This window comes from Rhopalosiphum maidis, chromosome 1 (genome assembly GCF_003676215.2).
Source record: "Rhopalosiphum maidis isolate BTI-1 chromosome 1, ASM367621v3, whole genome shotgun sequence".
NCBI lineage: Eukaryota > Metazoa > Arthropoda > Insecta > Hemiptera > Aphididae > Rhopalosiphum > Rhopalosiphum maidis.
In genome coordinates, this window is record NC_040877.1 from 46,784,113 (window position 1) to 46,805,926 (window position 21,814).

General features: G+C 30.0%; 3 protein-coding genes across 3 annotated transcripts; all 3 read right to left on the reverse strand.

Annotated features, from left to right (window-relative positions):
* Positions 1-7,829: 7,829 nt before the first annotated feature.
* On the reverse strand, positions 7,830-9,038 carry LOC113550037. Its single transcript, XM_026951635.1, has 2 exons — positions 8,218-9,038; positions 7,830-8,148 (listed from the first exon to the last, which is right to left on the reverse strand). Exons 1-2 carry the CDS (start codon positions 8,960-8,962, stop codon positions 7,862-7,864), a joined length of 1,032 nt encoding a protein of 343 aa, XP_026807436.1. The 5' UTR covers positions 8,963-9,038; the 3' UTR covers positions 7,830-7,861.
* LOC113561285 (zinc finger MYM-type protein 1-like) lies at positions 9,028-10,226 on the reverse strand. The gene is made up of 3 exons (XM_026967616.1): positions 10,219-10,226; positions 9,201-9,815; positions 9,028-9,136 (listed from the first exon to the last, which is right to left on the reverse strand). Exons 1-3 carry the CDS (start codon positions 10,224-10,226, stop codon positions 9,028-9,030), a joined length of 732 nt encoding a protein of 243 aa, XP_026823417.1.
* Positions 10,227-19,889: 9,663 nt separating this feature from the next.
* LOC113561297 lies at positions 19,890-20,189 on the reverse strand. The gene has a single exon (XM_026967639.1). The coding sequence runs from the start codon at positions 20,187-20,189 to the stop codon at positions 19,890-19,892; it is 300 nt and encodes a 99-aa protein (XP_026823440.1).
* Between the last annotated feature and the right edge of the window lie 1,625 nt (positions 20,190-21,814).

Genomic DNA, 21,814 nt, shown 5'->3' on the forward strand with positions numbered 1-21,814 from the left:
AAAATATTTTCAAAAACATGAATACTTTTTGAAATAATGAGTTGTTTATGACAATAGAATCACCCAGTATACTTATTAATATTTAATCTTAATTCGGGGTGTAAGTTAACATTTGCCGCGTAACTAGACATTTGAACAAGGGGGTACTTAGTTACGTGACTTAAGGGACCTAACACTATTATTTTCCTATATTAACCACTAATCAAAAACCATAATTTCGGGTATCCACAGGGCAGTCCAAATTGTTTTTAAAAACATGAACAAAAAAAAGTCATACTTAGTGAGGACCGAGCACAAAATGTCACTTATTAAGAGAACGTAGTACCCGCATGTGTTCGTCTAACACACGTGCAAAATAACAAATTTTCGTTCACCCATTTCAATATTGTACTGTTAGTTTTGATATTAGAGTGAACTGACCTATTATAAAATTTAAAGGTAAGATTATTACCTCTTTTAGGTTTATTTTATTGAAACTGTACATTTTAAAATGATCAAAACTTACTTAAAAGTAACAAATTCAATAAAAAGCTACGTGGGGCCCTGGGTAATAGTCTTACCTTTAAATTTTATAATAGGCCAGTTTACTCTAATTTCAAAACTAACAGCACAATATTGAAACTGGTCAACGAAAATTTGCCATGTCGCACGTGTGTAAGACGAAGACAACACATGCGGATTCTACACTTCTACGTCCTCTTTAAAGTAATTTTTTTGATTTAATTTTTAATTTTTTTATAAATATATCAAATTCTTATGTAATTATATTTGTTACATGATACATAATATATTTTATTTAAATTATTTATTATAATATTAAATCTACACGACGGTCTATCTTTGACTCTGTGAGTATTCGTCTAATATAATATCAAGGTCAAGATTATCAACAATAATATCTCTTTGACTCTCTCGATGTACAATATAGAAAGATTACTGAAACGATATTGTGAAATTGTGTCATAGATGTTCTAGTCCAGTTTTTAATACGACGTATAACTAAGAAAGATCGTTCACACGATGCAGAACTGATAGGTAGTATCAGGGCTACTTTAAGTAAAGAATACATTTTAGGATAAACTTTTTTTGAAATATTTTTTTTTAATTATTCTAAACCAAAATTTAGTTTTAACTGTATGTCCAGGGCCAAACTTAAAGGTCTCGGGGCCTCAAGGCAGCTACTAAAGAAGGGCCCTTTTAAATATGTATTAATAAAAACTGCTTTTAATTTATATATATTTATCCTAATTATAAAATGAATATATGTATAAACATTAAACATAAAAGAACAGATTTATAAAAAAAAAATTAACACATTTTTACACGACGAGCTTTTTGTTCTGCGAAAGAACGTATCACTTCACTGTAGTCTATTCCTTGCATTTCTTTCTGACTTAATGTATAATACGTCGAGTGAAGTAAGTCTTTTTTCCTCTGTGTTTGATCTTAAATTATTTTTTATTTATTTAAATTTAAATTTTTATATTTGGATAATTGTCTAAAAAGCTGTTTTCTAGGATAAATTTATTTAGCTCCAGTGATGACATTTTTTTTTCTCTTATAGCTTCTATGGACAATAAATGAGCTTGTAAATGCTAACATTTGTTTTTTATATTCTATTTCTATTTTTCCGTGCTAATTTATTTATGTATAATACCTTTTTTTGCTTTTGGTGTTTACCTATGGGCCCCGGTAAGGCAAGGGCCCCTAGGCAGCTGCCTAGTTTGCTTAGGTGAAAGTTCGGCCCTGTGTATAGCATGCATATTTAATGTTAAAATAAATTAAATCTAATAAATTAATTAATAATAAATAATACTATATATCATTATACTAGATTGTACTGGTACTTGTAGTTTGTACTAGTTGTACTTGTTTTTCTGGGATATAGTATTGTCGTCATTTTTGTATTTTATAACTTTCAATTTTTCAAATCTAAAAATTAGTTGATTGGAAAAATACCTTCTTCAGTTTTTTCATTGAAATTTATTAATTCAATAAATCGTTCATAAACATCAAATATTTAGTTTTTTTTAAATATTATTTAATGTAAAATAAGTGTAGATACCTATTAAAATTTCAAATATGACAATAAATTCAGTTCAACGTGGTCTTGTATTCTAGTTCCACCTTTGAGGGGCCCTGGTATTGAATTATTCAATAGCCTAGTATATATATACTATATAATATAATTTACCTATCTGAGTAGCTGACAAACACGTAATCGTGTTATAGAGTATAGACGTTAATACGTATAGTATTTGTCAAAATAATATGTTCATCGTATTATCGTAATTTCTGCTGCGGGGTCTAAGTTCAAACAGATTATTTATATAAAATATTTTTTTCAGATAAACATAGTTACAAGATTTATAATGTTTAGCTGGAGCGATATTGTAATAGCTTATATGACTTTGACCTTAAAAATAGAATAATTACAGTATTAACGACTATCGGACCATTTATACATAAAATTACAGATTAATATTATCGCTCTAACGCTCTGCATTTGGAATAGTTCAAACTTCATAGTACCGGAACCAGACAACAGTCATATACGCACTACGCACTACGCACTACGCTTTACACAGCCTTTTTGGAAACGGTTATCACTTATTCACTCACTCAATCATTCTCTCTCTCGCATTTATCAGGCCGTGTCCTTTCCACCACAACACTATAATATAACCACACATAACCGCACACAATTTTATCAATGTTAGAACACTATCATCGAATTTACCGAACTGCGAAGTCTCACTCAACACTCGTCGTTTGGAATTGTACAACGTTGTTGCTCATTAAAAATATATTACTTGTCATATTTTGTTCAGTTTGAGTGTGTGACGGTGTGGCGTACGCTGTTACGCACCCGCATCCCGTAGGGCCACAGTTTAATTTGACAGTCCATTTCACTTGTTGCTGGTTGACCGTACGGCTCAACGTTTTTCCGCCGCCCAAAACCACGTTTTAGTCGCATTGTTGACTTTTTTTTCACCTACGCTTGACTGTTCAAGCTATTGAGCGATTTGATCGCGGTATGGCTGCTGAAGAACGCAACTACGCGACGGCTTATGATTCTGCAAGATCGAGGTAACTGTTTTGTATGTATGCTTATAGTAATAATGTATATATAATATATATAACATTACACGTGTCAATGAAACCCGTTTAACTAGTTGAAACTAAAAGTTGTGATAAGTGTATGGAAGTTTTAAAAATAAAATGTCATAAATTAAATATTTTTCAAATTTTAATATCGTTTTTAAATAAAATTATATATACCTATGTATTATAGGTAGGTGTTGTAATATCCCAAATTGCTGGCCGTCGTTTATTTTTACATGTTTACTTTTGCTATTATTATTAGTATTTACCTATATTAAATCTAAATAATATATTTTATTCATTTTTGGGCAACGATGCAAGGCACAGTCGGTAAACCATTATCGTCGTCACTGAATTGTAATATACTAGTCATCAGATTATAATTTAAATTATACCATACAATTTTATAAAAACATATGATTTTCTTTGTGTTATGTACTTGTCACTTGTCTATTTGTGAGATTTTGCTTTGCTATTCAGTATTGATTGTCCTATGACGTGATTAAATGATTAATTAACACTCTAACTGCCATGTCAGTCATATATGACTGACTCTTAGTTATCTATTCGGATTCTCGAATATTTTCCTAATTCGTATCCTCGCGCTTTGTCAGTCATATGTGACTGACATGGATATTAGCATTGTGGCCACGTCAGTCATTTATGACTGACAATCTTTTTTTTTATTTTCAATTTTTTTTATTGATAATTATTCATTTTGAATACTTTTTTTGCCCAAAAATATTTTTGAGAACATGTTAATTCATAATATAATCATTTTCAATGTGTACATACATTATAATGCATGATACAAAAATTGCAAAAAAAATAATTATTAAAATTGGAATATATATAAAATTAAATTTTAAGAAACTTTTTCCTTAGCCATTTTTTTGCTAACACGTTGACTGCCGTGCCTATTTCAGTGTATTATCCTTTAGGGCCACTGTATTTTTTTACGACTTTTAACTTATTTCTATTATGATTATTAGTCATAAATCTATCCTTAAACCATTATATGTGTTAATTCACCTGTAGAATATGAGGATAACCCCTCAAAGTGTTAACAAATGAATCGATTTATAATTTGATATTATTCACTTCTTTCTTATTTATCCTTTTTTATTTCTTAGCCACTGTTTTATTTTGGTTATTTAACTTATTTCTATTATGATTATTAGTCATAAATCTATCCTTAAACCATTATATGTGTTAATTCACCTGTAGAATATGAGGGGTTATAATGTCCCTCAGTAGCGAAAAATATGTGAATCACATATTTCTTGCTTTTGAGGGGTGTTTTGACCCCTCAACTAAATTTAAGATACAAATCATGAAAATCTGTATTTCACTAGTAAAGTTAAAAATATTTAAATCCATTCATAAAAAAATTAAAAATAAAATAAATATCTGCATTTTTAATTAGTAAGACATACTGTAATATAACATAATGACTTTTAATATATGACATAATTATTAGAATTTAATCTTGTTTATTCAACCAATAACAAAAACAAAATATAAACAGTATAATATTAATAGTTATAACAAAAGTAATTAATTAAGTTTTATAAATTTGTAAAACATAATAAAATAATCAGTCCCTTTTTTTAATAATACAATTTTTATCTCAACCAATAACAAATAAATTTAAAAACTTAACTTAACAATTTACCTTCATGAAAAAATTAAATATAACATATATATTTTAGTTACTTAAATTATAAAAAAAAAGTATGATAAGTAATGATAGTACATAATAGTAGTGGTAATATAAAAAGGAAATATTTATGTTTTATTTTTAAGTCTAACTGAATGAGAATCAAAAAAGCATGACATACATGTAGGAACTTTACAAATAGTGCACATTGTAGTGACTTTGATACATTTATTTTGAGGTTTTTTTCGTCCATACTCTGACTCGAGTTTTTTGTAACAACTGACACATTTTTTACGAGGAAAATTTATTTTTTCTTGAATATGATTATTTGAAATTTGTAATTCAGGAGATTCAGGTTTTTTAATTAAATAAAGTATTATTTGTTCCTTGATTTTTATTGTCAAAGAAGGTATACTGTCGAGTTATCAAATGGTTTTTTCTTTTAAACCGACATAATATTGTAGCTTTGATACAAGACTAAATTTATGGTAATCATTGGCACTATTTCTTTGTAATCTAGGCGCTTGTTCGCTGTAGTGGTATTCACATAGTAAATTTACGTTTACGTTATTCGCAATTACTACTATCGTCTCTTGAAAGTACATAGTAAAATATTTGTTAAATAAAGATGCAAGTTCGTGCAATGATAAATCTATTTTTGGATTAGAATTTGACAAAGCTGTCCTATTCCTGGTAGAATATGTATTAGTTTTATGTACATGAAAATGCATTTTATATTTTCTAAACGATGAAGGGTTTTCTATGTTTCTCGGATCTCGAACCATTTTATTCTTTATAAAATGTTCTGAAGATAATTTTGATGTGTTTTCAGTGACAATTGAATTTAGGTTTGGCAGATTGATAATACTTTTTCTAATTGTAAATTATCTTTACATATCAAAGTGTTAACAAATGAATCGATTTATAATTTGATATTATTCACTTCTTTCTTATTTATCCTTTTTTATTTCTTAGCCACTGTTTTATTTTGGTTATTTAACTCGATTTTTATTGTCAAAGAAGGTATACTGTCGAGTTATCAAATGGTTTTTTCTATTTTTACATTCGTTAACGATAGTATCTTCGACACGTTATGATGGAGGGTTCATTGAATGAAGAGGACAGGTCATGACTTTTTTTTACCTTTTTTCTTTCCACTTTACTTTTTTTTAAGTATGATAAATCAAGACATTTGTTGTTGTGTCATTGTGTCTTGTGACTTTTGTACGACCATGTCCAGGACGTGGCTGGTTTAAGCTTTTGTGGTTTCTTAATCTCTTATAAATTTGGTAGAATGGCAAATCAATCGATGCCTCATTCCAATGCAGGTGGTATAAATTATATTTAGGTGATACGTCAATATAAAGGTTGTCGGTGATCGATAAAACCGACATAATATTGTAGCTTTGATACAAGACTAAATTTATGGTAATCATTGGCACTATTTCTTTGTAATCTAGGCGCTTGTTCGCTGTAGTGGTATTCACATAGTAAATTTACGTTTACGTTATTCGCAATTACTACTATCGTCTCTTGAAAGGACAAAGTAAAATATTTGTTAAATAAAGATGCAAGTTCGTGCAATGATAAATCTATTTTTGGATTAGAATTTGACAAAGCTGTCCTATTCCTGGTAGAATATGAATTAGTTTTATGTACATGAAAATGCATTTTATATTTTCTAAACGATTAAGGGTTTTCTATGTTTCTCGGATCTCGAACCATTTTATTCCTTATAAAATGTTCTGAAGATAATTTTGATGTGTTTTCAGTGACAATTGAATTTAGGTTTGGCAGATTGATAATACTTTTTCTAATTGTAAATTATCTTTACATATCAAAGTGTTAACAAATGAATCGATTTATAATTTGATATTATTCACTTCTTTCTTATTTATCCTTTTTTATTTCTTAGCCACTGTTTTATTTTGGTTATTTAACTCGATTTTTATTGTCAAAGAAGGTATACTGTCGAGTTATCAAATGGTTTTTTCTATTTTTACATTCGTTAACGATAGTATCTTCGACACGTTATGATGGAGGGTTCATTGAATGAAGAGGACAGGTCATGACTTTTTTTTACCTTTTTTCTTTCCACTTTACTTTTTTTTAAGTATGATAAATCAAGACATTTGTTGTTGTGTCATTGTGTCTTGTGACTTTTGTACGACCATGTCCAGGACGTGGCTGGTTTAAGCTTTTGTGGTTTCTTAATCTCTTATAAATTTGGTAGAATGGCAAATCAATCGATGCCTCATTCCAATGCAGGTGGTATAAATTATATTTAGGTGATACGTCAATATAAAGGTTGTCGGTGATCGATAAAATCGACATAATATTGTAGCTTTGATACAAGACTAAATTTATGGTAATCATTGGCACTATTTCTTTGTAATCTAGGCGCTTGTTCGCTGTAGTGGTATTCACATAGTAAATTTACGTTTACGTTATTCGCAATTACTACTATCGTCTCTTGAAAGGACAAAGTAAAATATTTGTTAAATAAAGATGTAAGTTCGTGCAATGATAAATCTATTTTTGGATTAGAATTTGACAAAGCTGTCCTATTCCTGGTAGAATATGTATTAGTTTTATGTACATGAAAATGCATTTTATATTTTCTAAACGATGAAGGGTTTTCTATGTTTCTCGGATCTCGAACCATTTTATTCTTTATAAAATGTTCTGAAGATAATTTTGATGTGTTTTCAGTGACAATTGAATTTAGGTTTGGCAGATTGATAATACTTTTTCTAATTGTAAATTATCTTTACATATCAAAGTGTTAACAACAGTAGCGAGGCTTGAGGTTTTTGGTTGGGGAGACACTGAAAAAAAAATGGCACTAATACGCCTAGACCCCCTCTTTTTTTCTTGAACCCGGCAACTATGGCCATTATCTAAACGGTAATAAATAAATGTTCAAAAACTAAAAACAAAATTAAATTATATTTAAAAACTTCCAAAATAATAATATTTGATGTAATAAAACAAATGTATTATAATTTATAAATTATAACCAACAAAACAAAATAAAATGTAATATAATAAACTGTATATGTGCAACTCGCATTAACATGAAGTTTAAAAACAAATTTACGTTAATTTATACGTTAAATCTATTTTTCTATTTTTTGTCTTAGAAAATAAGTCAATGACATTGTCAATAAATGTTGGGTCAGTGGCTAATTCACTCAACATTTTCTTCTCGATAGCCATAGTACACAAATTTGAGAATCTATCGTGTGTCATTGTATTTCTTAGAAACGTCTTGATTCTTTTTAAAGTACTCATACTTCTTTCACTAGAAGCCGTTGTTACAGGAATACACAAAATTAATTGTAACAATTTTGTAAGCTCTACGTACACTTCTTGTAACTCAGCTGAAACAAATATGATTATATTATAATTAAATACATAGATTTTAAAAATAATAATGATTATGTACCAACCTTTAATAATATAATTCAGCAATTCTTTTGGTGGAAGATGTTTGTTATTATCATTGTAAATAACTGTTAATTCATTTTGTAATCTCTCTTGTTCGAATACTCCTGGGAAAACTTTTAGTAGTTGATTTAGTTTCTCAATTGGAAAATGTTTTTTGTAATTAATAAACTCATTGTTGTTTGCGAGCTCAATAAATTTCAAAACGTGAAAATCTTGAAATCGAACTTCAGTTTGGATAATTATTGAGTCCAATATTTCATACGTCAGATTTTTGAGACTATTTATATCTTTGTCTGTATATTGAAGTTCGTTATTCAATTCCATTGCAGACTCGCAACACTCGGTTATAGTATTTTGGTCATTTCTCATAGCTGATAATTGTGTAGATAAATTTTTTATTTCATTTATGCAAGTTTGTACATCCGCAGTGCATTTTGTTTGAAGTATTAAAAATACATGATCCGAGTATATAAATATTCGATGAAACAGACATAATAAATACACAAATTTTTGATTTGATAATTTATGCAGTAACCCATACGCTGTACTTATAGAAATCGGATCCCAGTCTTCCCCCTCTGTTACATACGATATCGCTTTTTGTAGTTCTTTAAAATGTGTACTTATAGTAGCTGCTGCTCTTGAATGGTAATTCCACCTTGTTTCACAACTTTTTGGCAACTTAAAACCTTTTTCCCGAAGCAGCTCAGTTCGTTTTGGTGATCTACTGAAAAATGTGTGAAACATTGTAAGGTCGCTTATAAAAATACGGACGGACTTAATATTTTTTGACCCATGTAAAAAAATTAGGTTCAGTTGATGGGCATAGCAGTGAATAAATAGGGCTTTTGGATAAGTTTTTTTAATAATGGCTTGGACTCCATTTTGGTTTCCAGCCATGACGGCCGCTCCATCATAAGTCTGACATATAATTTTATCGTTTATATTCCATTTGGTTATTTCTGCCAATAAAATATTTGAGAGCCCAACAGCACTTTTATCTTTTGATACATCAAAAAAACCTATAAATCTCTCTTCAATGTTGTTGTCAACAACGTATCTTAAAATAATACTCATTTGTGATTTGCACGATACATCGGTAGTTTCGTCGGCTTGTATAGACACAAAATTTGCACATTTTAAATCATTCATTATTTTAGTATTTACGACATCTGTAATACAAGCAATTAAATCATTTTGCACATCACTAGACGTTCCTTTAAATAAAGAGTTAGACAAAAAATGTTCTTTGAGTATTTGTTCTTCTTGCGATAAGAGTTCTAATAGCTCTAAATAATTACCCTTACTTAATGAGCTTTTTCGTTCATCGTGTCCTCGGAAAGCTAACTCTTGTTTCCCCAAATAACACACAACATGAATTAATCGAGCTAATATGCGACGGTTAATGCCAACTTGTTCATTATATTTTATGGCTTGCAAGCGTCGCCCTTCCGATAGTGCATGATCAATTATATTTTTACCAAGTAACTTAAATTGTTCCTGACAAACGAGATGCCTTTCAGAAATAGCATGTTTGTTTGCTTTTCGTTCGAAATTTTTTATATTTGACACACCTTCGTTGCTCCAGGTTTTCTCTCCTCTTAATAATAAGCAGTAAAAACAATATAGTTTATTTCTTACCTGACTACCAGTAAGCCATTTATATTTTGAATACCACACGAATTGAAATTTTCTAGTTGTTTTTCCGTCAGCTATTGTTAAATGCAATAAGGGACATGGTTTTTTATTTTTAAGTTCATATTTTTTTTCGTATGAATAATTATTAATTCCATCGTCCAAAATGGAATTAATTAAATCGTCAGCCATTATGAATTACGAGGACAATTAATTACAATTACAATAAGAAATAATAAATATTGTAAAACAGTCGTACGACATTACGATTGCGCGGCGTGACAATGCGACGGCGACGTTTATTGAGGATTGAGGTAATTACGAACGGCGAGACTTGTCTCATCGAGTACATAGTAATCCCCACTCACATTAACATTTCCCTTGTACCCGCGCACCTATATTTGTGAGACAATGCGTCGCAACGTCTTTTAGATTTAGATATAATACCGTATTTGAAATGACCCGTATCGCCAACACGTACGCACGGCTGTATCGCCGCCGTATGCCCGTATCGCGTGCATCTAATCTATTTTAAGAATTCTATAACTTTATAACGAAAAACCGATTTTAACAAATACTGAAACATACATCATATATTTTAATATTTTATAATATAAAATAAAATTCACATTTTTAAATATTGTATAAAACAAAATAATAATTATTTATTTGTCCCGTGTTCTAATTTCTAAGTGGGGAGACATTGTCTCTTTGTCTCCTATGACGCTTCGCCACTGGTTAACAAATGAATCGATTTATAATTTGATATTATTCACTTCTTTCTTATTTATCCTTTTTTATTTCTTAGCCTCTGTTTTATTTTGGTTATTTAACTCGATTTTTATTGTCAAAGAAGGTATACTGTCGAGTTATCAAATGGTTTTTTCTATTTTTACATTCGTTAACGATAGTTTCTACGACACGTTATGATGGAGGGTTCATTGAATGAAGAGGACAGGTCATGACTTTTTTTTACCTTTTTTCTTTCCACTTTACTTTTTTTTAAGTATGATAAATCAAGACATTTGTTGTTGTGTCATTGTGTCTTGTGACTTTTGTACGACCATGTCCAGGACGTGGCTGGTTTAAGCTTTTGTGGTTTCTTAATCTCTTATAAATTTGGTAGAATGGCAAATCAATCGATGCCTAATTCCAATGCAGGTGGTATAAATAATATTTAGGTGATACGTCAATATAAAGGTTGTCGGTGATCGATAAAACCGACATAATATTGTAGCTTTGATACAAGACTAAATTTATGGTAATCATTGGCACTATTTCTTTGTAATCTAGGCGCTTGTTCGCTGTAGTGGTATTCACATAATAAATTTACGTTTACGTTATTCGCAATTACTACTATCGTCTCTTGAAAGGACAAAGTAAAATATTTGTTAAATAAAGATGTAAGTTCGTGCAATGATAAATCTATTTTTGGATTAGAATTTGACAAAGCTGTCCTATTCCTGGTAGAATATGTATTAGTTTTATGTACATGAAAATGCATTTTATATTTTCTAAACGATGAAGGGTTTTCTATGTTTCTCGGATCTCGAACCATTTTATTCTTTATAAAATGTTCTGAAGATAATTTTGATGTGTTTTCAGTGACAATTGAATTTAGGTTTGGCAGATTGATAATACTTTTTCTAATTGTAAATTATCTTTACATATCAAAGTGTTAACAAATGAATCGATTTATAATTTGATATTATTCACTTCTTTCTTATTTATCCTTTTTTATTTCTTAGCCACTGTTTTATTTTGGTTATTTAACTCGATTTTTATTGTCAAAGAAGTTATACTGTCGAGTTATCAAATGTTTTTTTCTATTTTTACATTCGTTAACGATAGTTTCTTCGACACGTTATGATGGAGGGTTCATTGAATGAAGAGGACAGGTCATGACTTTTTTTTACCTTTTTTCTTTCCACTTTACTTTTTTTAAGTATGATAAATCAAGACATTTGTTGTTGTGTCATTGTGTCTTGTGACTTTTGTACGACCATGTCCAGGACGTGGCTGGTTTAAGCTTTTGTGGTTTCTTAATCTCTTATAAATTTGGTAGAATGGCAAATCAATCGATGCCTCATTCCAATGCAGGTGGTATAAATAATATTTAGGTGATACGTCAATATAAAGGTTGTCGGTGATCGATAAAATCGACATAATATTGTAGCTTTGATACAAGACTAAATTTATGGTAATCATTGGCACTATTTCTTTGTAATCTAGGCGCTTGTTCGCTGTAGTGGTATTCACATAGTAAATTTACGTTTACGTTATTCGCAATTACTACTATCGTCTCTTGAAAGGACAAAGTAAAATATTTGTTAAATAAAGATGTAAGTTCGTGCAATGATAAATCTATTTTTGGATTAGAATTTGACAAAGCTGTCCTATTACTGGTAGAATATGTATTAGTTTTATGTACATGAAAATGCATTTTATATTTTCTAAACGATGAAGGGTTTTCTATGTTTCTCGGATCTCGAACCATTTTATTCTTTATAAAATGTTCTGAAGATAATTTTGATGTGTTTTCAGTGACAATTGAATTTAGGTTTGGCAGATTGATAATACTTTTTCTAATTGTAAATTATCTTTACATATCAAAGTGTTAACAAATGAATCGATTTATAATTTGATATTATTCACTTCTTTCTTATTTATCCTTTTTTATTTCTTAGCCACTGTTTTATTTTGGTTATTTAACTCGATTTTTATTGTCAAAGAAGGTATACTGTCGAGTTATCAAATGGTTTTTTCTATTTTTACATTCGTTAACGATAGTTTCTACGACACGTTATGATGGAGGGTTCATTGAATGAAGAGGACAGGTCATGACTTTTTTTTACCTTTTTTCTTTCCACTTTACTTTTTTTTAAGTATGATAAATCAAGACATTTGTTGTTGTGTCATTGTGTCTTGTGACTTTTGTACGACCATGTCCAGGACGTGGCTGGTTTAAGCTTTTGTGGTTTCTTAATCTCTTATAAATTTGGTAGAATGGCAAATCAATCGATGCCTAATTCCAATGCAGGTGGTATAAATAATATTTAGGTGATACGTCAATATAAAGGTTGTCGGTGATCGATAAAACCGACATAATATTGTAGCTTTGATACAAGACTAAATTTATGGTAATCATTGGCACTATTTCTTTGTAATCTAGGCGCTTGTTCGCTGTAGTGGTATTCACATAATAAATTTACGTTTACGTTATTCGCAATTACTACTATCGTCTCTTGAAAGGACAAAGTAAAATATTTGTTAAATAAAGATGTAAGTTCGTGCAATGATAAATCTATTTTTGGATTAGAATTTGACAAAGCTGTCCTATTCCTGGTAGAATATGTATTAGTTTTATGTACATGAAAATGCATTTTATATTTTCTAAACGATGAAGGGTTTTCTATGTTTCTCGGATCTCGAACCATTTTATTCTTTATAAAATGTTCTGAAGATAATTTTGATGTGTTTTCAGTGACAATTGAATTTAGGTTTGGCAGATTGATAATACTTTTTCTAATTGTAAATTATCTTTACATATCAAAGTGTTAACAAATGAATCGATTTATAATTTGATATTATTCACTTCTTTCTTATTTATCCTTTTTTATTTCTTAGCCACTGTTTTATTTTGGTTATTTAACTCGATTTTTATTGTCAAAGAAGGTATACTGTCGAGTTATCAAATGGTTTTTTCTATTTTTACATTCGTTAACGATAGTTTCTTCGACACGTTATGATGGAGGGTTCATTGAATGAAGAGGACAGGTCATGACTTTTTTTTACCTTTTTTCTTTCCACTTTACTTTTTTTTAAGTATGATAAATCAAGACATTTGTTGTTGTGTCATTGTGTCTTGTGACTTTTGTACGACCATGTCCAGGACGTGGCTGGTTTAAGCTTTTGTGGTTTCTTAATCTCTTATAAATTTGGTAGAATGGCAAATCAATCGATGCCTCATTCCAATGCAGGTGGTATAAATAATATTTAGGTGATACGTCAATATAAAGGTTGTCGGTGATCGATAAAACCGACATAATATTGTAGCTTTGATACAAGACTAAATTTATGGTAATCATTGGCACTATTTCTTTGTAATCTAGGCGCTTGTTCGCTGTAGTGGTATTCACATAATAAATTTACGTTTACGTTATTCGCAATTACTACTATCGTCTCTTGAAAGGACAAAGTAAAATATTTGTTAAATAAAGATGTAAGTTCGTGCAATGATAAATCTATTTTTGGATTAGAATTTGACAAAGCTGTCCTATTCCTGGTAGAATATGTATTAGTTTTATGTACATGAAAATGCATTTTATATTTTCTAAACGATGAAGGGTTTTCTATGTTTCTCGGATCTCGAACCATTTTATTCTTTATAAAATGTTCTGAAGATAATTTTGATGTGTTTTCAGTGACAATTGAATTTAGGTTTGGCAGATTGATAATACTTTTTCTAATTGTAAATTATCTTTACATATCAAAGTGTTAACAAATGAATCGATTTATAATTTGATATTATTCACTTCTTTCTTATTTATCCTTTTTTATTTCTTAGCCACTGTTTTATTTTGGTTATTTAACTCGATTTTTATTGTCAAAGAAGGTATACTGTCGAGTTATCAAATGGTTTTTTCTATTTTTACATTCGTTAACGATAGTTTCTTCGACACGTTATGATGGAGGGTTCATTGAATGAAGAGGACAGGTCATGACTTTTTTTTACCTTTTTTCTTTCCACTTTACTTTTTTTTAAGTATGATAAATCAAGACATTTGTTGTTGTGTCATTGTGTCTTGTGACTTTTGTACGACCATGTCCAGGACGTGGCTGGTTTAAGCTTTTGTGGTTTCTTAATCTCTTATAAATTTGGTAGAATGGCAAATCAATCGATGCCTCATTCCAATGCAGGTGGTATAAATAATATTTAGGTGATACGTCAATATAAAGGTTGTCGGTGATCGATAAAATCGACATAATATTGTAGCTTTGATACAATACTAAATTTATGGTAATCATTGGCACTATTTCTTTGTAATCTAGGCGCTTGTTCGCTGTAGTGGTATTCACATAGTAAATTTACGTTTACGTTATTCGCAATTACTACTATCGTCTCTTGAAAGGACAAAGTAAAATATTTGTTAAATAAAGATGTAAGTTCGTGCAATGATAAATCTATTTTTGGATTAGAATTTGACAAAGCTGTCCTATTCCTGGTAGAATATGTATTAGTTTTATGTACATGAAAATGCATTTTATATTTTCTAAACGATGAAGGGTTTTCTATGTTTCTCGGATCTCGAACCATTTTATTCTTTATAAAATGTTCTGAAGATAATTTTGATGTGTTTTCAGTGACAATTGAATTTAGGTTTGGCAGATTGATAATACTTTTTCTAATTGTAAATTATCTTTACATATCAAAGTGTTAACAAATGAATCGATTTATAATTTGATATTATTCACTTCTTTCTTATTTATCCTTTTTTATTTCTTAGCCTCTGTTTTATTTTGGTTATTTAACTCGATTTTTATTGTCAAAGAAGGTATACTGTCGAGTTATCAAATGGTTTTTTCTATTTTTACATTCGTTAACGATAGTTTCTACGACACGTTATGATGGAGGGTTCATTGAATGAAGAGGACAGGTCATGACTTTTTTTTACCTTTTTTCTTTCCACTTTACTTTTTTTTAAGTATGATAAATCAAGACATTTGTTGTTGTGTCATTGTGTCTTGTGACTTTTGTACGACCATGTCCAGGACGTGGCTGGTTTAAGCTTTTGTGGTTTCTTAATCTCTTATAAATTTGGTAGAATGGCAAATCAATCGATGCCTAATTCCAATGCAGGTGGTATAAATAATATTTAGGTGATACGTCAATATAAAGGTTGTCGGTGATCGATAAAACCGACATAATATTGTAGCTTTGATACAAGACTAAATTTATGGTAATCATTGGCACTATTTCTTTGTAATCTAGGCGCTTGTTCGCTGTAGTGGTATTCACATAATAAATTTACGTTTACGTTATTCGCAATTACTACTATCGTCTCTTGAAAGGACAAAGTAAAATATTTGTTAAATAAAGATGTAAGTTCGTGCAATGATAAATCTATTTTTGGATTAGAATTTGACAAAGCTGTCCTATTCCTGGTAGAATATGTATTAGTTTTATGTACATGAAAATGCATTTTATATTTTCTAAACGATGAAGGGTTTTCTATGTTTCTCGGATCTCGAACCATTTTATTCTTTATAAAATGTTCTGAAGATAATTTTGATGTGTTTTCAGTGACAATTGAATTTAGGTTTGGCAGATTGATAATACTTTTTCTAATTGTAAATTATCTTTACATATCAAAGTGTTAACAAATGAATCGATTTATAATTTGATATTATTCACTTCTTTCTTATTTATCCTTTTTTATTTCTTAGCCACTGTTTTATTTTGGTTATTTAACTCGATTTTTATTGTCAAAGAAGTTATACTGTCGAGTTATCAAATGGTTTTTTCTATTTTTACATTCGTTAACGATAGTTTCTTCGACACGTTATGATGGAGGGTTCATTGAATGAAGAGGACAGGTCATGACTTTTTTTTACCTTTTTTCTTTCCACTTTACTTTTTTTTAAGTATGATAAATCAAGACATTTGTTGTTGTGTCATTGTGTCTTGTGACTTTTGTACGACCATGTCCAGGACGTGGCTGGTTTAAGCTTTTGTGGTTTCTTAATCTCTTATAAATTTGGTAGAATGGCAAATCAATCGATGCCTCATTCCAATGCAGGTGGTATAAATAATATTTAGGTGATACGTCAATATAAAGGTTGTCGGTGATCGATAAAATCGACATAATATTGTAGCTTTGATACAAGACTAAATTTATGGTAATCATTGGCACTATTTCTTTGTAATCTAGGCGCTTGTTCGCTGTAGTGGTATTCACATAGTAAATTTACGTTTACGTTATTCGCAATTACTACTATCGTCTCTTGAAAGGACAAAGTAAAATATTTGTTAAATAAAGATGTAAGTTCGTGCAATGATAAATCTATTTTTGGATTAGAATTTGACAAAGCTGTCCTATTCCTGGTAGAATATGTATTAGTTTTATGTACATGAAAATGCATTTTATATTTTCTAAACGATGAAGGGTTTTCTATGTTTCTCGGATCTCGAACCATTTTATTCTTTATAAAATGTTCTGAAGATAATTTTGATGTGTTTTCAGTGACAATTGAATTTAGGTTTGGCAGATTGATAATACTTTTTCTAATTGTAAATTATCTTTACATATCAAAGTGTTAACAAATGAATCGATTTATAATTTGATATTATTCACTTCTTTCTTATTTATCCTTTTTTATTTCTTAGCCTCTGTTTTATTTTGGTTATTTAACTCGATTTTTATTGTCAAAGAAGGTATACTGTCGAGTTATCAAATGGTTTTTTCTATTTTTACATTCGTTAACGATAGTTTCTACGACACGTTATGATGGAGGGTTCATTGAATGAAGAGGACAGGTCATGACTTTTTTTTACCTTTTTTCTTTCCACTTTACTTTTTTTTAAGTATGATAAATCAAGACATTTGTTGTTGTGTCATTGTGTCTTGTGACTTTTGTACGACCATGTCCAGGACGTGGCTGGTTTAAGCTTTTGTGGTTTCTTAATCTCTTATAAATTTGGTAGAATGGCAAATCAATCGATGCCTAATTCCAATGCAGGTGGTATAAATAATATTTAGGTGATACGTCAATATAAAGGTTGTCGGTGATCGATAAAACCGACATAATATTGTAGCTTTGATACAAGACTAAATTTATGGTAATCATTGGCACTATTTCTTTGTAATCTAGGCGCTTGTTCGCTGTAGTGGTATTCACATAATAAATTTACGTTTACGTTATTCGCAATTACTACTATCGTCTCTTGAAAGGACAAAGTAAAATATTTGTTAAATAAAGATGTAAGTTCGTGCAATGATAAATCTATTTTTGGATTAGAATTTGACAAAGCTGTCCTATTCCTGGTAGAATATGTATTAGTTTTATGTACATGAAAATGCATTTTATATTTTCTAAACGATGAAGGGTTTTCTGTTTCTCGGATCTCGAACCATTTTATTCTTTATAAAATGTTCTGAAGATAATTTTGATGTGTTTTCAGTGACAATTGAATTTAGGTTTGGCAGATTGATAATACTTTTTCTAATTGTAAATTATCTTTACATATCAAAGTGTTAACAAATGAATCGATTTATAATTTGATATTATTCACTTCTTTCTTATTTATCCTTTTTTATTTCTTAGCCACTGTTTTATTTTGGTTATTTAACTTATTTCTATTATGATTATTAGTCATAAATCTATCCTTAAACCATTATATGTGTTAATTCACCTGTAGAATATGAGGGGTTATAATGTCCCTCAGTAGCGAAAAATATGTGAATCACATATTTCTTGCTTTTGAGGGGTGTTTTGACAATTCCATATGCCCATAAAGGTTGTAAGAGAGTTTTGTATAATATAATTTTAAGTGGCTGTGATAAATTTGATCGCAGAAGTGGTCTTAATAGGTGAAGTCTTGTGTTTAATTTTTTCCGTTTGTCTTTGAGATGGGATGACCAAGTTAGGCGTTTGTCAAATATCAAGCCTAGATATTTTACTTCATTTGAGTAAGGAATAATGGTGTTGTTCATTGATACAGGAGGGCATATATGGAGCCTGAGTGAAAAAGTGATGAAGGAGGACTTTGATTCATTAATTTTGATTTTCCATTTATCAAACCATTCAGATAGGGTATCAATGTGTATTTGATGTTGAAGGCTTGCGGTAATATTATCAGAAGCTATTGATTAGAGTGCAGTATCGTCTGCGTAGGTACCGAGGATTGTTTTTTCTGATGTAGGTAGATCTGATTTATATATTATGTATAAGAAAGGGGCAATGTCACTTCCTTGTGGAACTCCAGCACTAATGGGGAATTGTGTTGAGTGATGAAGGTTATGGCGAACCTTGAATGTGCGATTATCCAAGTATGATTTTAAGATGAGGTAGTACGGGGCAGGAAATAAAGTTTTTAGTTTGAAAAGTAGCCCATCGTGCCAGACGGTGTCGAATGCTTTGGCTACGTCTAAAAAGACTCCAGCACAGTATTTTTTTGTTTCCAGGGCTTTTGATATTGCGTCGGTAACCCGGTGTAGCTGGTGGGTTGTGGAGTGATTCGTACGAAAGCCGAATTGAAAGTTAGGTAGGTTTTTGTTTTGTTCAGTTATGAGAGAAAGGCGCTTTAGCAGTATTTTTTCCAGTATTTTACCTAAAACTGGTAAAAGGCTAATCGGCCGGTATGAGGATGGGTTTTCAGGTGGTTTGCTGGGTTTGAGAATTGTCACTATAACTGAAGATTTCCAGATTGTCGGAAAATAAGATAGGCGTAAGGTAGCATTATATATATGAGTAAGAGCAATTATTGTTTTGGGTGGTAGGTTTTTTATTACTTTGTTGGTAATTAGATCGTGACCAGGAGATTTTCTGTTGGCTAGTTTTTTTATAATTCCGTTTATTTCAGCAGGTGAGGTGGGTTTAGCGGGTAAGGCCATAGGTAGTGGAGAGAGGAGTGATTCTGTGATCATCTTTAGGTGTGACGGTGGTGATGGGATTGAATGTGGTCTGAATACTGTTGATAATTCTTCAGCTAGTGTATCTGCTTTTTCCTTGTCGGTGACTGCTAGAGAGTTGTTTGGTCGGAGAAGAGGAGGTGTGGTTTCTTTTAATCTAAGAATTGATTTTGTTTTGCGCCAAAGCGAGCCATTTTGTAGTGAAAGATTTTGTAGATAATTTTTGTAAGAGTCATTTTTATGCGTTTTTAATAGAGATTTGAGTTTATTTGAGAGCATGTTGTATCTCGATTTGTCGTCTGGGTAGTGAGTACGCTGCCATGTTATCAAAAAAAATGATACGGTTATGAGACGAGCCATTTCACCCAATGAAAGGCTCACGGCGACTCTCAGGTTTTTGGACTTAGTTACCTCAACAATGAAAAGTACCACAATTTTGGTTTGTATACAGTGTCAGCCGACGCACCAGACTTAATGGATTGTTTTATTTTTTTGTTCTCTTTTCTGTAAGCGCTTCTGAGGTTGTTAATTTTTTTTATTACACTGTCTTTTGTGGCGTTTGATTCGATTTCTTGTTGTTTGTTTACCAGTTTTCCATATGCTGTATCTTTTTTATTCCTGTCATGGTATTCTTTTGACTTTACATTCCAAAGACAAGGCTCGCTTTCATATAACTTTATAAACTCTTCCGTGAATTCGCGGCCCATTTTCAAAGTTTGTTTAAAAGAAGTAAGTTTTTAAAACAAAAGTACCTACTTTTGTAGGCTTGTATTAAAATAAAAAAAACAAACAAAATAATTACGTCAAATGATAAGTGATAACAATAATTAATAACAAAGTAATAATAATGATATCGCACTAATCCTCAAGGCAGACCGCAAGTGTGCCACCACATGAATAACTTTTAACTGTACAGTCCGCCCGCGCAGTTTTTCCTTTTGAAATTTCGAAAAGGATTTTTGGACTGTGCGGGCCGACATGGGCCTCAAGGCTTGGACTGCGCAGTCCAAACCTTGAGGATTTCTTCTACGTGTGTACCTACCTTTAATTGGATTTATTTCTAAAAGGTTATATTAACAATATAATAATATATAATATAATATAATGATATATTTTTGAACCAATAATGGACCAATTTGTCATAAGAACAAAAATAAAGCTGCACGAAGTTCATGAAAATATCATTTAATTTTGTAGTTATATTAATTGTACCTACAATGTTTATTTCAAATTAAGCACCTATACATTTATACCTATGAAGTTATAACTTATAATAATAGTAAGAACAGTTTATTTTTTGAATAATATTACATAAAGTTTTAAATTTGAATTAAATTGTAATTAATTTTATTTGAATGTAAGTTCAGGGGCGGCAAAATTATGTTGAATATTTATTTTGATTTTGTTAAATTAGGTATATAATATTTAAAATTTTATCTATCACTTCAAAATCTTAAAATTGTGGATTTTGTATTCATTTATTTTTAGCAAAATAATATTTATATTTTCCTAGGAACTCGTCTAACGACGATAGTATTTTATTTTAGCTTATCTTAGCGTTTATGAAATGTCTCGCAATACTATAATAAATAAAAAAATAGATGTATATGAATATTGGAGTACACGTAGAATTTATATAAGTTCACTTTCTATAAACTAGCTACTAATTGTACGTCCAAACGTTCGTTTTCGATGTTAAAAAGAATAAAAAATTATTTATAATCAACTATGTCGCAAGAAAGATTAAATTCTTTGGCCATATTAACTATAGAAAGTGATTTAACGTCATCATTAGAGTAAGAAAACATTATTGATGACTTCTCAAGAATTAAATCTAGGAAAAAACCTGTGTAAACTGCAAAAATTAACTACAAATTTAAATATTAAAATAAAATAAAATGTATTTAATTAATTATTTTTATTATATTAATTAAATTATGTTTTTCTTATAAATGTTGTTACTTTAAAAAAATAAACAGAAGATGTTATACTTGAATCAGAATTATTTTTAGTTTACTCAAATGAAAAAATAATTGCATATTGGGTATTGAAAAAATTTATTTATTTGAGGATAACTTATTAAATATTAAGTTTTTTTTGGATAGGGGCAACAATTCTAATTTGACATAGGGGCGGACAATTGTTAAATCCCCCCTTGTGTAAGTTAGTAGGTATAAAATATTAAACATTAAACAACTTCTTATAAAATAGAAATGTAGTAAAAATGAACTTATGACCAAGAATCTACATTCAATGCTTTCTAACCAGCCAGAAGCTACGAGATAGAACATTGCAAAAACCAACATTTTGTTTTTATTTTGTCCCGCGCAGT

What these genes read in the sequence shown, in the direction of transcription:
- LOC113561285 (XM_026967616.1), bottom strand. An exon ending in AAAGATAAAAGTGCTGTTGG is followed by an intron (nt 9,137 to 9,200) that starts GCTCTCAAATAT and finishes ATTATATGTCAG; the next exon opens with ACTTATGATGGAGCGGCCGT.
- LOC113561297 (XM_026967639.1), bottom strand. Translation starts at nt 20,189, where the DNA reads ATGGGCCGCGAATTCACGGAAGAGTTTATAAAGTTATATGAAAGCGAG.
- LOC113550037 (XM_026951635.1), bottom strand. Translation starts at nt 8,962, where the DNA reads ATGTTTCACACATTTTTCAGTAGATCACCAAAACGAACTGAGCTGCTT. An exon ending in GCTGAATTATATTATTAAAG is followed by an intron (nt 8,149 to 8,217) that starts GTTGGTACATAA and finishes TATTTGTTTCAG; the next exon opens with CTGAGTTACAAGAAGTGTAC.